We start from the raw sequence: 16,289 nt of genomic DNA, 5'->3' as shown, positions 1-16,289 counted from the left end.
GAGACACCTGCACTCGCTACTTAAAGCCTTAAGAGCCCGTGTCCCGTGTGGCCCAGAGGCCCCCGGCCGCAGTGCTAAAGTTGTCATCAGGCTTGCCGGAACTTGGGATGATTGTTCGTCACAATGCTATTTGCAATATCAAAAAATTGCAAGAGATATCAAATGAACAGCTGTGGAATGGTTCAAGAAGCAGTGGTGCTTTGTGTGCTAGAAATTTGCACATCTATCTAAAAATCCTATTTTGCCAGAACCCATGGATGTTCAGTCATCCCAGGGTGGAGTTCACTTGGTCTTCAGTAATTCTTGTTCTTGCTGTACGTCATGTGGATAAGATTCTCCTAATTAAAAAAAAAAATACATCACACTCAGTAGTTTGGGAAAACCAACGGAAGCATGACTTCCATGATAGTTTTAAAAGGGCATTTTTCTTGAAAGATTTACTTATTTTTGGAAAGATAGAAGAAAAGGGGGTGTGATGGCTCAACTGGCTGATCCTCTATCTGCAAGTTCTGGGACCCCATAGGGGCACCAGTTCATATCCAGCTGCTCCACTTCCCATCCAGCTCCCTGCTTGTGGTCTGGGAAAGCCTTCAGACCCTGCACCTGCATGGGTGACCTGGAAGAAGCTCCTGGCTCCTGGCTTCAGGTCAGCTCAGAACCGGCCATTGCAACCATTTGGAGAGTGAATCAGCAAATGGAAGATCTTTTTCTGTGTCTCCTCTCTGGAAACCTGCCTTTCCATGAAAAGTAAATAAATCTTTTAAAAAAAGAAGTGCATTTATGAATTTAAAACTGTTAGGTGCTGACTGAAGATTTGTGGTATATTAAATTGTATAGGCACCTTTATGAGATTTAGAGTCCATGAAGCTGTTGTTTATTGTCATGAAAATAAAAAATTTAAATGGATTTTTTTTTTCAAATAGTCTTAGAAAAAAATGTGCAATCAAGTGTGAGCTGCAGAGCTCTGTGGTAACTGATGAATGAAGTGAGGCAGAAGTGTCTGGGAGCCGTGCTGTGTGCCCTGTGCCTTGGTGCTGGGAGCTGTGCGCCCTGTGCCTTGGTGCTGGGAGCTGTGCGCCCTGTGCCTTGGTGCTGGGAGCTGTGCGCCCTGTGCCTTGGTGCTGGGAGCTGTGCGCCCTGTGCCTTGGTGCTGGGAGCTGTGCGCCCTGTGCCTTGGTGCTGGGAGCTGTGCGCCCTGTGCCTTGGTGCTGGGAGCTGTGCGCCCTGTGCCTTGGTGCTGGGAGCTGTGCGCCCTGTGCCTTGGTGCTGGGAGCTGTGCGCCCTGTGCCTTGGTGCTGGGAGCTGTGCGCCCTGTGCCTTGGTGTTGGGAGCTGTGCGCCCTGTGCCTTGGTGCTGGGAGCTGTGTGCCCTGTGCCTTGGTGCTGGGAGCTGTGTGCCCTGTGCCTTGGTGCTGGGAGCCGTGCTGTGTGCCCTGTGCCTTGGTGTTGGGAGCTGTGCGCCCTGTGCCTTGGTGCTGGGAGCTGTGCGCCCTGTGCCTTGGTGCTGGGAGCTGTGCGCCCTGTGCCTTGGTGCTGGGAGCTGTGCGCCCTGTGCCTTGGTGCTGGGAGCTGTGCGCCCTGTGCCTTGGTGCTGGGAGCTGTGCGCCCTGTGCCTTGGTGCTGGGAGCTGTGCGCCCTGTGCCTTGGTGCTGGGAGCTGTGTGCCCTGTGCCTTGGTGCTGGGAGCTGTGCGCCCTGTGCCTTGGTGCTGGGAGCTGTGTGCCCTGTGCCTTGGTGCTGGGAGCTGTGTGCCCTGTGCCTTGGTGCTGGGAGCCGTGCTGTGCCTGCGCTCCCAATCAGGCCACACAGCCAGCCATGGATGTTACAGCAGGAACATGGGGGGTTCAATTGTCCTTGTGTGGAACACGTGAGGCCTGATCTTTAAATGTACATACGGGGCCCCGGCGGCATGGCCTAGCAGCTAGGGTCCTTGCCTTGAACGCGCCAGGATCCTATATGGGCGCCAGTTCTAATCCCAGAAGCTCCACTTCCCATCCAGCTCCCTGCCTGTGGCCTGGGAAAGCAGTGGAGGACGGCCCATAAGCCTTGGGACCCTGCACCCGCGCGGGAGACTCAGAGGAGGTTCCTGGTTCCCGGCTTCGGATGGGTGCAGCACCGGCTGTTGCAGCCACTTGGGGGGTGAATCATCGGACGGAAGATCTTCCTCTCTGTCTCTCCTCTGTATATCTGACTTTGTAATAAAAATAAATATATATTTAAAAAATAATAAATGTACATACGGGAGCAGGCATTTAGCCTCCTGGGTAAGACACCAGCACCAGTGTACTGGGGTCCTGTAATCAACTCCCACTCCAGCTCATGGTTCCAGCTTCCCACACACTCAGACCTGGCAGTGTTCATGGCTGAAGTGTTCACGGTTGGGTTCCTGCAGCTCTTTTTCCTTTTCTTTTTTCATTGAAAAGGCAGATAACATTTACAGAGAGAAGGAAAGATTTTCCTTCAAGTAGTTCCCTCCTCAAACACCACAACAGCTCTAGCTGAGCTGATCCAAACACAGGAGCTTCTGGGTCTCCCACGCAGGTGCAGGGTCCCAAGGCCTTGGGCCGTCCTCCACTGCTTTCCCAGGCCACAAGCAGGGAGCTGGATGGAAAGTGGAGCAGCCAGGACATGAGTGGACACCTGTATGGGATCCAAGCACTTAACAACATGAGGATTTAGTCATTGAGCCATCGTCCCAGGAGGCCTGGATGGCACTCCTGGCTCCGGCTGCCAGCCCCAGCTCAGCTGGGAGTAAGCCAGCTGGGAACCCTCTTGGGTTTTTTTCCCTCTGCCCTTCAAAATAAAGTACAACATATTTTAACATCTGTTCAGAAGTGTGGATGGTGAAGGCAGATCACCTGGCGGGAAATGTGCTGGTGAAGATGTTGGCGGTGCCTGGTCCATGTCCACCTAGGTCTGCAGCCTACAAGTGCACACCCAGGGAGCCACCCTACTTAAAATATGCTGATAGAGGACCCAGTGTAGTGGTCTGGTGGCTAAAGTCCTCACCTTGAACACGCCAAGATCCCATATGGGCACGGGTTCTAATCCTGGCGGCCCCACTTCCCATCCAGCTCCCTGCTTGTGGCCTGGGAAGGCAGCAGCCCCCAGGCCTTGGGACGCTGCACCTGTGTGAGACCCGGAAGAAGCTCCTGGCAGCAGATGGAAGATTTCTGCCTATTAAATACACACCCGTGGGAGTTAACCGAAAATGTTGGCCATTTGTATTTGTACCTACTCATTCTTGTTACTACTTGCCAACCTAATCATGAAATTTAAACTTTACTTTCTGTTTTAAAAAAATATTTGAAAAGCAGAGACACAGAGGAGTCTTTCATATGCAGGTTCACGCTCCAACTGGCTGCAACATCCAGCGCTGGGCCAGGCCTCTGCCAGGCGCCAGGAGCTTCTTGGCGACTCCCATCCGAGGCAGGGGCCCACGCACCTGAGCCATCTTGTACCAACAGGGGAGCCGACCCAAGGCTCCGCGGCTGGGACAGCCAGGGCCCTCGTGCTCCCGCGTGGCTGCCGCCCGACGCCGAGGTCGAGAGCACTCGGGGCGCCGCGGGGTTTCCGGCAGGGCGGCGAGGCTGACAGACCTCCCGAGGAAAGACCGGGCGTGTCCCCCTCGTCGCTTCCCAACACGGACCTGTGGTGAGCTGAAAGCTTCAAGGCCAGGCACCCGAGGCCCGTGCCAGCTGCGCCCGGGGCCCACGCCGGGGCGGACACGCCCAGGAAGCAGCCCCGCGACCCCGAGGAGCCGAGCGCTCCCTCCACGCGGGACCACGCGCCCAGGCGCCGCGAGAGCCGGCCGTCCCGCCCCGCCGGCCGTTGGCGGGCGCTGGTCTGGGGGGCTCCGCCTCGCCCCGCCGCTCCGGACGGGCGCGCCAATGGCGTTTCCAAGGTGACGCTGCCACCCCGACTTTCTCCGGGGTGCTGAGGGAACACCTATGAACCCCTCGGCGAGCTTCCTCGCTGGGCGCCAGGTGAGCGGCTGGCGGGCTCGGGGGCGACATGGCCACTGTCCTCCGGGCTGTAAGGGGCTGCTGCGGAGGCATCTAGACCAGCGCCGTAGGTCCCGTCCCTGAACCCCAAAGCTCCCGCGGGGCGGCCCCTGCCTCACGCTGACCTCCCTGGACCACGACGCTGACCGTGAACATGCCCAGGGCTGCACCGGCGCCGGCCTGCTGCACCCCGGCCAGGGGTGTCCAGTAATGGCGCGGCTGACCCGAGGCTGGAACTCAAGGCCTGTGACTTGGAATCCCCCTGACTCCAGATTCCATTTTCCGTGTCTAGTCCTTGGTGACTATAGTTCACTTCTCTCTTTATTTCCGAGTCTTGGCTGTGTTTGAAGAGACAGCCGGGAGAGGACTCCTGGTGGCCTGCTACAACTCCCGCCATCAGCTAGTCCTGGAACTAGCACTTTAAAAATGATAGTAATAGTAAATTTATTTGAAAAGCAGAGTTAAGAAAGAGAGAAAGACAGATCTCGCATCTGCTGGTTCACTCCCCAAATGGCCACACCAGCAGCCAGGGCTGGGCCAGGCCGACACCAGGAGCGGGGAGCTTCTTCCAGGTCTCCCGCGTGGGTGCAGGGGCCCAAGCAATTGGCACATCGGCAGGGAGCTGGACCGGAAGTGGAGCAGCCAGAGCCTGATTCCGGGCCTGTAAGCATACTGAGGCACAAGCAGTGGAGTGACTCTTTCAGTCATGAAAAGGAAAAAGAAATTGAAGCAGATGTGGAAACATAGACCTGGTAGAATCCAGTTACTGGGTGGGAGGAGCCCATCGTGCTGAGTCTCTTGTGTATGTAAGTTTCCTTAGGAAATCCATCTCAGGGCTGGCACGACAGCTCAGCTTGCTAATCCTTGGCATGCAATCGCCAGGATCCCATATGGGTGCCGGTTTGTGTCCCAGCTGCTCTACTCCCCATCCAGCGTCCAGCTTGTGGCCTGGGCAAGCAGTTGAGGATAGCCCAAGGACCCTGCACCTGCGTGGGAGACTTGGAAGAAACTCCTGGCTCCTGAGTTGGGATTGGCTCGGCTCCTCAGCTCCGGCCGTTGCAGCCACTTGGGGAGTGAATCAGCAGATGAAAGATCTTTCTGTCTCTCCTTCTCTTTGTTTATCTGACTTTCCAATCAAAATAAATCTTAAAAAACAAAGCAACAGCAACAAGCTAACAGTGACTAAAACTATCTGAATTGGCAGTTAGCAGGGGAGGGCGCTGCGAGGGGAAGGATGCCGTCAGTTTGACTGTGCCCTGAAGTGGCCCTGTGTGTTTAGAACATCAGGTCGGAGTTTGAGATCTCCACGGAGGAGAAGCAGCGGAAGGAGCTGCAGCTGCTCATTGGAGAACTGAAAGACCGCGACAAGGAGCTCAACGACATGGTGGCTGTGCATCAGAGGCAGCTGCTGTCGTGGGAGGAGGACCGGCAGAAGGTGCTGACCCTGGAGGAGCGCTGCAGCAAGCTGGAAGGTGAGGCCCGGGCGGGTGGCCGGGGCAGGGGCGGGAGCCTGGCAGCCTGCAGAACTGCCCGCGGGAGACTGGAGGGCTGGGGTAGTGTTCAAAGGATGCTGGGGGAGCCTGTTAGCCGGGAGCTAGAAGTGCTCACCCTGACCAAATGAAGCTAAACACTCCAAGGGAGCCAAGTACCCTGCAAAGATGGCTGATTCCCATATGGCAGGTTGAAAAAAAGAAGATGGCATGGACATTGAAGGGCCATCGATGAAGGTCCAACGTGCAATACCAGCATCCCATATGGACGCTAATTGGAGTCCCGGCTGCTCCTCTTCTGATCCAGCTCCCTGCTAATGTGCCTGGCCAAGTAGTGGAAGACGGCCCAGATGCTTGGTCCCTGCACCGTATGTGGGAGACCCAGGAGCTCCTGGCATGTTACACTTGTCACTGTTGCTCTAACCGTGCCTTGCAAGCAAATAAACCTTAAACAACTAACAAAAACAGGGCTTGGCATGGTGGCCTAGCGGCTAAAGTCCTCGCCTTGAACACACCTGGATTCCATATGGGCACAGGTTCTAATCCCGGCAGCTCCACTTCCCATCCAGCTCCCTGCTTGTGGCCTGGGAAAGCAGTTGAGGACGGCCCAAAGCCTTGGGACCCTGCACTCATGTGGGAGACCCGGAAGAGCTCCTGGCTCCTGGCTTCGGATTGGGGAAGATCTTCCGCTCTGTCTCTCCTCTTCTCTGTATGTCTGACTTTGCAATAAAAATAAATAAATCTTTAAAAAAAAAATCAACTAACAAAAAGCAATAAGTGAAGTGAGGCTGGCTCCTGGCTTCGGATCAGCTCAGCTCTGGCTCTGACAGTCATTTGGGGAGTGAGCCAACAGATGGGATACCTTTCTCTTTCCCAGTCTTTCCCTTTCCTTTTCTCTCTGTAACTCTGCCTTTCAAATAAAAATAAGTAAATCCCACATGGTGTGCAAGAGACCAGATCTTTTTTTTATATTTATTTATTTTTATTGGAAAGTCAGAAATATAGAGGGCAGGAAAGACAGAAAGACCTTCCGCCTGATGATTCACTCCCCAAGTTACTGCAACAGCCGGAGCTGCGCCCATCTGAAACCAGGAGCCTCTTCCGGGTCTCCCACTCGGGTGCAGAGTCCCAAGGCTTTGGGCCGTCCTCAACTGCATTCCCAGCTCACAAGCAGGGAGTTAGATGAGAAGCTGGGCTGCCAGGATTAGAACCAGTGCCCATACGGGATCCCAGCGCTCACAAGGCAAGAACCTTTGCCACTAGACCACCACGCTGGTCTAAAAAATAGATAAATCTTTAACGAAAACACATGTGGCCAGGCATGGTAGCCCACTGACTGAAGCCCTCACCTTGGATGTACTGGATTCCCAATGGGTGCCAGTGTGTGTTCCAGCTGCTCCACCTCCCATCGAACTTGCTATTTTTATTTATTTATTATTTTAAGGATTTATTGATTTTTATTGGAAAGTCAGATTTACAGAGAGAAGAAGAGACAGAGAGGAAGATCTAACCCCTGGTTCACTCCCCAAGCGGCCGCAACAGCCAGAGCCAAGCCAGTCTGAAGCCAGGAGACAGGAGCCAGGAGCCAGGAGCTTCTTCCAGGTCTCCCACACAGGTGCAGGATCCCAAGGCCCTGGGCCGTCCTCAGCTGCATTCCCAGGCCACAAGCAGGGAGCCGGATAGGAAGTGTAGCAGCCAGGATATGAACCGGCGCCCATAAGGGATCCCGGCTTGTGCAAGGCGAGGACTTTAGCCATACTGCACTGAGCCCCGATACTAATTTTTTTAAATGGAGCAAGCATCAGGGAGAATGCAGGGAGATTTAGAGCGAGAGTAAGTGGGGATGCCATCCGCACAGCCTCCTGGCAGTCCTCTGTGTGAGGGCGGCCCGGGGCCTGGGGACCTGAGGCAGGCTCCTGTCTGCCTTCGTCTCGGGGTCACTGCACTGGTTAGCACGTCGGTGGGCAGACACTGCCGGCCTCTCCAGGAGATGCTGTGATGATCTGCTGCGTTGTGGTTTGATTTAGAAGTCGAAAAGGCAGAGTTAACAGAAAGGAGAGACAGACATCTTCCATCTGCTGGCTCACTCCCCAAGTGGCCGCAGTGGCCACAGCTGAGAAGATCCAAAGCCAAGAGCCAGGAGCTATATCTAGGCCTCCCACACAGGTGCAGGGACCTACGCACTTGAGCCATGCTCTACTGCTTTCCCAGGGACATTAGCAGGGAACTGGATCAAACGTGGAGTAGCTGGGACTCAAACTGGCACTCATACTGTAAGCCAATGCCAAAGGCAGAGGCTTAACCTGCTACGCCATGGTGCTGACCCCTGCTGTGACCCCGACACCGTGGGGTGTGTGCGTGCTCCTTGGGCCAGCAGTCCACTGGACTCACACACACGTCAGTGTGCGCACGGATCGAGGTCAGGTCTGAGAGTCGGGCTGGGCCCAGGGTCTATGTTTCTCACAGGTTCCCAAATGACCTCAGTGCTGCTGGGCCAAAGACCATAGGCAGCCTCTGGGAGAGATCTTGCAAAAATGTGTGGAAATGAATGTTCAGGGCCGGGCGTCCGGCCTGGTGGGTTAGACACCCAGCCCCGGCTCTCACTCAAGCTTTGTGCTCATGTGGACCCTGGGCGCCATGGTGGCAGCTGGCTCCCTGCCACCTGGAGACCAGATTGCAGTCCCAGCCCCTAGCCAAGGGCCATGTGAGATATTTGTATGTGAACCAAATGAGTAGAAGCATTCTCCCTCCGTCCCCCCACCCCTCTCTCTCTCTTTCTCTCTAGCATACCAAACAGAAGGAGTCACCTCTCCCCGGCTGCCTGCCCGTGGCTTTCTTACAGTGCATGCCATAAATCTAACTTGGCTCCCAGAGCAGCTGCCACTCAATGCAGAAGGCCAAAGTCAATGTTTAGATGCTTTCTTGGGCTGTCCTGCCGCAGCGCAGTCCTAGCTGAGCCCGCTGGGCCTCAGGATTCTGGGCCTTTTATCCACCTGTGGGTCGCACCTGCTGTATCCTAAGGATGCGGCCTTGGGCAGTGAAACAAGCCTACAAGGCAAGGAAGCAATGATGGGCAGGTCAGGGCGGCTGCCAAGGTGGGCTGGCAGACTGTGCTGGCTGGACGCTGGGACGCCTGGGTGTGGCTGGCATCCCTTGGTCAAGATCACATTGACCCCTGTCATGGCAGGATCCAGAGGAATGGAACACCATAGAACATTCCTTAGCACCCGTTCTTGGCTTAGCCCCCGACTCTGACCACAACAAGGTCTGATCCAGTGTCCAGTCTGCCCTCCCGCGAGTTACTGCTGACTCTCCCCTCAGGCGAGCTTCATAAGAGGACAGAAATCATCCGGTCACTCACAAAGAAGGTCAAAGTGCTCGAGTCCAACCAGCTTGAGTGCCAGACAGTGCTGCAGAAGACACAGCTGCAGCTGCAAGAGATGGCTCAGAAGGCGACCCACTCCGCCCTGCTCTCTGAGGACCTGGAGGTGTGTGCTGCCCCTCGTGGAGGGGAGTCCCGCATGACTTGTGTCTGCCCGCATGACTTCCGTGTGCCCACCTGCACAGCCTGTGCGTGCTGCCTCTGCGTGCTCTGTCCCCCCGGCCACCGCGCACGCGTGAGGGTGGGCTGCCTGATGCTCCCGCCTCCTGGCAGGGTGTTGCTGGGTGGCAGGATGTGGCACATTGGCACCGGGGGTCTCCTGGGAAGCCTGTCCCAGAGGCCGAGGAGTGTCTGCCCCTGCTCTCTGACAGTGGAGCTTTGTCGGCCTGGTGGCTAGCAACAGCCCCGGGACTGGCATGCTCACTGCTCACCCTCCTTGCCAGGGCACAGCAGAAGCAGCTCCTGCTCATCCCTCAGTGGCCACCCTCACGACAGCCAGTGTGCATCGCGGGGGGGCCGAGGGGGCCACGGTGAGAGCACAGGCTTGTTTTCTGCATGGGGCCTAGAAGAAAAACTGCGCTAAAATCTGCTGATATGTCAAATGGGAGATATAAGATATTTTCTTAATCAGCCATGTTTCATACTGCAGTTTTAAGTTTATAGGAAGACAGACTTTTCACTTGCATGCCTTGTGTCTGCCCGCATGACCTCTGTGTGCCCGCCTGCACAGTTTGTGTCTGCCCACACAGCCTCCGTGTGCCCCGTGTCTGCCCACATGGCCTGTGCATGTCCCATGTCTGACCGCATGGCCTGACTGTGCCCCATGTCTGCCCGCATGGCCTGACTGTGCCCCATGTCTGCCTGCACGGCCTCCGTGTGCCCCGTGTCTGCCCACACGCCTCGCCCACTGCCGAGGACCACCACGCGGGTTCCCTGCTGGTCGCTGTGCGTGTACCAAGCACGTTGTCCCCCTGACATCACTGTTGATGTTTGTGTTCCCCCTTTTCTTTCTGGGGCTTCTGGCAGGGGCAGACACCACGGGATGGCACCTGCCCGCTCGCCTGGCAGGTCAGGGGCAGACACCACGGGATGGCACCTGCCCGCTCGCCTGGCAGGTCAGGGGCAGACACCACGGGATGGCACCTGCCCGCTCGCCTGGCAGATCAGGGCAGACACCACGGGATGGCACCTGCCCGCTCGCCTTTCCCCTGATGGCTTTGCTGTCTGTCACTCTTCCTGTTCCACAGTGTTGTGTAGTTGGAATCACGCAGTGCAAGGCTGCCTCAGTCACTAGTGAGAAAATGAGATGAAAAGATGAGTTTATTGGGCTCAAAATATTTTCAAATCCATGCATAAATTCATAAATTTTCATGCTACCCATTTCCCGTGGATTTTTCGAAGCAGCCTTGTATGTAATCTTTCCAGGTTGACTTTTTCTATCCTGACCTATAAGCTTCCTGCTAAGGGTGGCTGGCAGAGTCGGCTTGCCCGTTAGTTTCAGCGCCTGAGTGCAGCGTCCGCAGCACAGTGCAGCAGGCACCGAGCTGTGGTCTGAAGGGAATAGCCCAGAGGGAACTTCCTGAGCAGACTTTAAGTGCTCAGAATTCACCAGTGGTACTTTATTTCAGCAAGAGCAATTGTTCACCGATTCTGGTTTTATCCATTCATTGTCTCCTTTCTACCCAACCTGGAATTACACCTAAGAGGTTTTAGCGAGCAGACACACTTCACTCCCCTAACCACCATAATTAGGAGGGCAAGGTCGGAAGGTGGAGGGGGCTGAGGTGAAGGGAGAGGCCTCTCAGGTGGCCACTGCCCCGGAGGAGAGCCAGAGAAGGAAGGCGGCAGGGAAGCCAGCCGCGGTGCACCTGCGGGGGTGAGGCACGCTCCATGGCCCTGGCCGCGCGTCACGTGCCGCTCCCTCGCAGGCTAGAAACCAAAATCTCAGCAACACGCTGGTGGAGCTCTCTGCCCAGGTGGGACAGCTGCAGGCTCGGGAGCAGTCTCTCACGACCATGATCAAGCTCAAGGTGAGCAGCGGCGGCCGCAGGCCAGGGGCGGACACAGGGGCTGCCAGCCTTGCTCCGTCGTCCGTCCTCACTGTGCAAGTGAGGGAACCCATCATGTCCACTCGTCCTGGGGAGCAAGCGGCTCAGCCGGGCGCCCGGAGCCTCTCGCTTTCCTCCCAAGAATCCCGATGAAGCTCCCCAAGTCCCTGGCAGTTTAGCGGGGACAACCAGTGTTGGCCGAGCGCCCGCTGTGGCCAGGGACGAGTGGACCGCCCTCTACCCCGCACCAGTAGGGGTAGTGATGGGGAGCAGCTGCGAGCCAAGGGCTGCCTGGGGGTTACAGCGCCGTCTGCTGGCCGCACAGAGCTATGGGCTGGTCTGCGATTGCCTTGGCTGCGCAGAAAGAGATGACCTTCAGGGCCTTGGGCTCCCTGCAGTGGGAGCCCCGCGGGCCTATGTGATCCCTCAGGGCACATCCGTGGCTTTAAGTGCGCACGGACAGCCTTTCTTAAACTCAGATGTGAACGTCAGAGCTGTGTTTAGTCCAAAAGTGGTCATTGCAGCGGCCTCCATGGTGCCACAGTCTGCGACACGGCTGAGGACGGCGCCAGGCCTCCCCGCTGTCCAGGACAGCCAGGAGGAGGCAGGAGCCCTGCTGGGTCAGCAGGGGTTGACTCACCTGTCACCCCTATGAAGACCTGGGTACAGGTGGCCTGCCACGCCCTGTAGGTAAGTGTCCCGGTGATGGATGGAAGCCCGTGGGACGCAGCAGCAGAGGGGACACTCAGCACAGCCTTGAGTTAGTGGTTACTGCACTCGAGCCTGGAGGCGGTGACGTCCTCAGTTTGGGCCTTCAGGATTCTCAACAAGCAGACACCTTCGTGGGGTCAGACAAGCCCACCACGAGGGCCTCATGCTCACGGGCTGTGGAGCTGACCCCAGGAGCAGGCTGGGGCAGAGGCCCCTCAGGAGGTGGTCGGCCTGGCTGCCCGCTGCTGTCCCAGCTGGGCATGTGTTCCCAAGCTTTGTGAGGGACAGGAAGTTGTAGCCAGACTGTCATCATCAGGGCTCTGTCTCGTCTGCCGCCCGCTGGCACTCCCTGAGGGGTGCTCAGGGCACGGGCTGACGCTCAGCCAGAGCCCCGTGAGCATGCCCTCAGTGTGCCATGACCGTGTGCCAATCCTTCCACAGGACAAAGACATCATCGAGGCAGTCAACCACATCGCCGACTGCTCGGGCAAGTTCAAGTTGCTGGAACAAGCTCTACGTGATGCCAAGATGGTGGAGACGTGCATCGTGAAAGAGAAGCAAGATTATAAGCAGAAATTAAAGGCGCTTAAGATTGAAGTCAGTAAGCTCAAAGGTAAGGAAGCGACATGGTCTGAGAGGTGTGCTCTGCTGTGGGCTCCCGGGCTGCTCGGCGTTACCTGCGGAGGCACATCCGCATGCGCACAGGGAACTGGGCTGCAGTTTGAACAGGATGAACAGCTGGGTGGGGCAGGTGCACAAGGCCCAAGGATCCTGTCCTTGTCAGTGTTACTGAGCCTGGCTCCGGGGGCGGGTCTCGGCTGAGCCTGGCTGAACCCCACGTGGGGCAGCTCGGCTCCTGGGGCCTGTATCTCTCCCTGCTGGCCACGGTGAGGGCAGAGACCTGCAGAAAGGCATGGAGCCGTGAGGACTGCCAGGATTTAGGCCTGGGCTGGGCACCGTAGCCCCGCGTGGGGAGCACGTCACAAGGGCGGAGGCTGTCACACACAGTGGATCATCCGTGGGAGGGCGCTGGGCGCTGGGCGTTGGGCACTGGGCGCTGGGCTGCTGTGTGTTTCTGAGCGGGGAGGGGGAGCTTCTCATGGCAGGGCTTCTCAAGTGGCGTCTTGGCTGACTTAGAGGGCACAGCCTCCTGTGCCCACGCACCCTGTGGGGAGTGTCCCACGACTCACCCCGGGGCAGCGCAGCAGACCGCTCTGCTGGGGCTGTGGGTGCTGGGGCTGGGGTTTCCCGGAAAGCCCCACTGGACCCACGGGAGACTGCTCACTGGACCCACGGGAGACTGCTGCTGTCGGGTGGGTGTTTCCTGCATCCCCAGGGGGGGGGTTGCAGTTTTCCATCTTTAAAAGCAGGGCTGTGGGCTTGGCAGCGTGGCCTAGTGGCTAAGGTCCTCGCCTTGATCTCATATGGCCGCTGGTTCTAATCCCGGCAGCTCCACTTCCTCTCTATCTCTCCTCCTCTCAGTACATCTGACTTTGTAATAAAAATAAAATAAAATCTTTAAAAAAAAAAAAAAAGCATGGCTGGCCTGGCGGCGTGGCCTAGCGGCTAAAGTCCTCGCCTTGAGCGCTCCGGGATCCCATGTGGGTGCCGGTTCTAGTCCCGGCAGCTCTGCTTCCCATCCAACTGCTTGCTTGTGGCCTGGGAAGGCAGTCGAGGACGGCCCAATCCTTTGGGACTCTGCACCCGCGTGGGAGACCTGGAAGAGGTTCCAGGTTCCCAGCTTCGGATCGGCGCGCACCGGCCATTGCGCTCACTTGGGGAATGAATCATTGGACGGAACATCTTCCTCTCTGTCTCTCCTCCTCTCTGTATATCTGACTTTGTAATAAAATAAATAAATCTTAAAAAAAAAAGCAGAGCGGTGGGGAATGGGTTCAGGAGTGAGGGAGGCAGCCTGTGGAACCAGGGGAAGGTGGCTTCGCAGGGCTGACGGGAAGGACTGACCAATGGGGCCCCAGAACTCATGGGGAGTCCTGGGCGGGTTTGGGGGTGCTTTCCCCATGACACCAGCCGATGGGTCAGTCCACTGATGCCAGGTGGGCGTCCAGACGGCATCTTACAGGATGCAGGGGCGGCCACACCAGGGCGGCCTGCACTTGTGACTGATAGGCTGTGAATGGGGGCTCGTGCAGTCCCCTCCTCGGGCTTCCATTAATTTATGAGAACTCCAGAGAAGGCCCACTTCCCTGTTCTGTTTGTTGCAACAGCAGAGAGGAGAGATGCTTCAAGCGGGATGTGGGAAGAACTCGAAGCTTCCTTCCTCTCTCGGTGTTGCCGAAATGTGTCCGCGTGTCCCCCATTGTGCTTCTTGGGGGATGTGCGTGCAGCTCCATCTCTAGGCTTCCCCCACCCCATCCCTGCCACCGGAGTTGGGGGAAAGTGGAAGGTTCCAAGCCTCAGATCATGTGGTCCTTCTGGTGACCCTTCCACTCCTGAGTGTGTCTCGGTCCTTGTATTATCTTCTTCAGCCAGCCCTGGGGTGACCCACAGACAGGTGCCAGGCTGTCCGCAGAGCAGAGGTGTCTGCTGTGTGACCTCGGTGTTCTGGACCAGTGAACTAGACAGGAAGCAAAGGCCCAGGCAGGGCTCGTGGCAGTGGTGGCCGTGAGCGTGGGTTTGTCATGGAGCAGTAACACGAGCAGGTCATTGTTTGTCCGGCCTGCGTTGTGTGTGGGGGGCAGGGGCTGTAGGAGAGCCGCAGGAGGGTGCCAGGCACGGTGCGCTGGGGCTGGAGTGCCCGAGCTGGGCGCGGGCGTTTACCGAGGCCTTGCCCTGTCCATGAAGAAGACCTCAAGCAGAAGACGACCGAGAACAACGAGCAGCGCGAGGAGGTCATCCGCCTGAAGCAGGAGAAGAGTGGCCTGAACGACGAGCTGCTGTGCACGGGTAAGGCAGCGGGCTCCGGGCACGCTCCGCGGCTGCTGTGCACGGGTAAGGCAGCGGGCTCCGGCCACGCTCCGCGGCTGCTGGCCCGCACGAGTCCTGCAGGCCTGGGACAGGCAGTGTGCGCTAGCGCCATCACTGCCCTGCCTCTCTGCTTGCTCCTGCGTGGGTGGAGGACCCCCTGCCCAGCACGGCCATACCTGGTCTCCTGCTTCAAAGCTGACTGAACTGGCGCAGTGGCGTGGATGCCAGCTGGGACACCTGCATCCCAGACCGGGGGCCTGGGTTCAAGTCTTGTCTCTGCTTCCAATCCCGCCTGCTGCTAACGCTTGCCCTCAGAGAGCGCACAGGCTGACCAGGACGTTGGGCTCCTGTGTCCCCCGGGAGACCCGACTGGCGCCCCGGCTGCTGGCTCTGCCCTTATCCAACCCTGACTGCTCCAGGCGTTTCAGAATGAACTTGTAGTGTAAGGTCTCTCTCACTGTCTTCATCTCTGCAGTTCAAACAAATAAATGCTTTAAACAGGAATGTTGTTAAAAAGTATCTTATGGGAGCCAGTGTCGTGGTACAGCAGGGTAAGCTGTCACTTGCAATTCCAGCATCCCATATTGACTGGCCAATTGGAGCCCCAGCTGCTCGTTTTTGCAGCTTGTTACTAATAGCCAGGAGGAAGCGATGGAAGGTGGCCCCGGGCTGGGCCCCTGCCACACTTGGGAAAGGCCGTGATGGGGTTCCGGGCGCCTGGCTTTGGCCTCAGCTAGCCCCTGCCTGTGCAGGCATTTGGAGAATTAGCAATCAAATGAAAAATCTTCCCTCTCTTTACCACTCCGCACTTAAATTGAACAAATAAAATGTATCTTAAAAAATTCATGTATTGATGAAGGGAAGACATTTATAATTTTGCAAATATTGGATAAAAATTAAAATTTAGTATTTTTCCAGTTTTGTACATATATTATTAATTAGGACATTTAGAAAAATGCTCTTGTTTTATTGTATCAGTGTGACCCTAAAATTAAGAACATTGGGATCAAGATTTTTTTTAAAGATTTACGTATTTTTATTACAAAGTCAGATATACAGAGAGGAAAATCTTCCGTCCGATGGTTCACTCTCCAAGTGACCACAACGGCTGGAGCTGAGCCAATTCAAAGCCAGGAGCCAGGAACCTCTTCTGGGTCTCCCATGCAGGTGCAGGGTCCCAAGGCTTTGGGCCGTCCTCAACTGCTTTCCCAGGCCACAAGCAGGGAGCTGGATGGGAAGTGGAGCTGCCGGGATTAGAACCGGCGTCCACTTGGGATCCCAGTGTGTTCAAGGGGAGGACTTTAGCTGCTAGGCCACTGCGCCGGGCCCCAAGTTTGTTTTTTTTAATTGAAAGGAAGTTTCCCCTCGTCCACTTGTCTGAACATGATAATTCTGCAGGTCCCTGCACCCCGCGCTGCATGTGCGCCAGAGCAGCCATGTTCCTGCCCTGCCAGCCACGCGGGGCTTACTGGCTTTCGTTTTGATGGGAAAGTCATGGAGTTGGAGGTAAAGTTTGAAAAGAAAATTAGAGGCCCACCATGGTAGCCTAGTGGCTAAAGTCCTCACCTTGCATGCGCCAGGATCCCATATGGGCGCAGGTTCTAATCCCGGGAGTGCAACTTCCCATCCAGCTCCCTGCTTGTGGCCTGGGAAAGCAGTGGAGGACGGCCCAAGGCTTTGGGACCCTGCACCCGCATGGGAGACCCAGAAGAGGCTGCTGACTTCAGA

General features: G+C 56.7%; 1 protein-coding gene across 2 annotated transcripts in view; it reads left to right on the top strand.

Annotated features, from left to right (window-relative positions):
- Positions 1–3,867: 3,867 nt before the first annotated feature.
- CCDC62 (coiled-coil domain containing 62) overlaps positions 3,868–16,289 on the top strand; it is a 31,743-nt gene continuing 19,321 nt past the window's right edge. For both annotated transcript variants that reach the window (XM_058656552.1, XM_058656551.1), the window contains exons 1-6: positions 3,868–3,984; positions 5,282–5,474; positions 8,814–8,980; positions 10,803–10,904; positions 12,075–12,246; positions 14,439–14,540. In XM_058656552.1, coding sequence (XP_058512535.1) covers positions 3,949–3,984; positions 5,282–5,474; positions 8,814–8,980; positions 10,803–10,904; positions 12,075–12,246; positions 14,439–14,540 — 772 coding nt within the window. In that variant the 5' untranslated portion in view covers positions 3,868–3,948. The remainder of the gene's footprint in view (positions 3,985–5,281; positions 5,475–8,813; positions 8,981–10,802; positions 10,905–12,074; positions 12,247–14,438; positions 14,541–16,289) is intronic.

Source organism: Ochotona princeps, chromosome 29, assembly GCF_030435755.1.
Source record: "Ochotona princeps isolate mOchPri1 chromosome 29, mOchPri1.hap1, whole genome shotgun sequence".
Classification (NCBI taxonomy): Eukaryota; Metazoa; Chordata; class Mammalia; order Lagomorpha; family Ochotonidae; genus Ochotona; species Ochotona princeps.
Note: the sequence above shows the minus strand (reverse complement) of the source record. Positions and strands in the feature narration are given on the sequence as shown.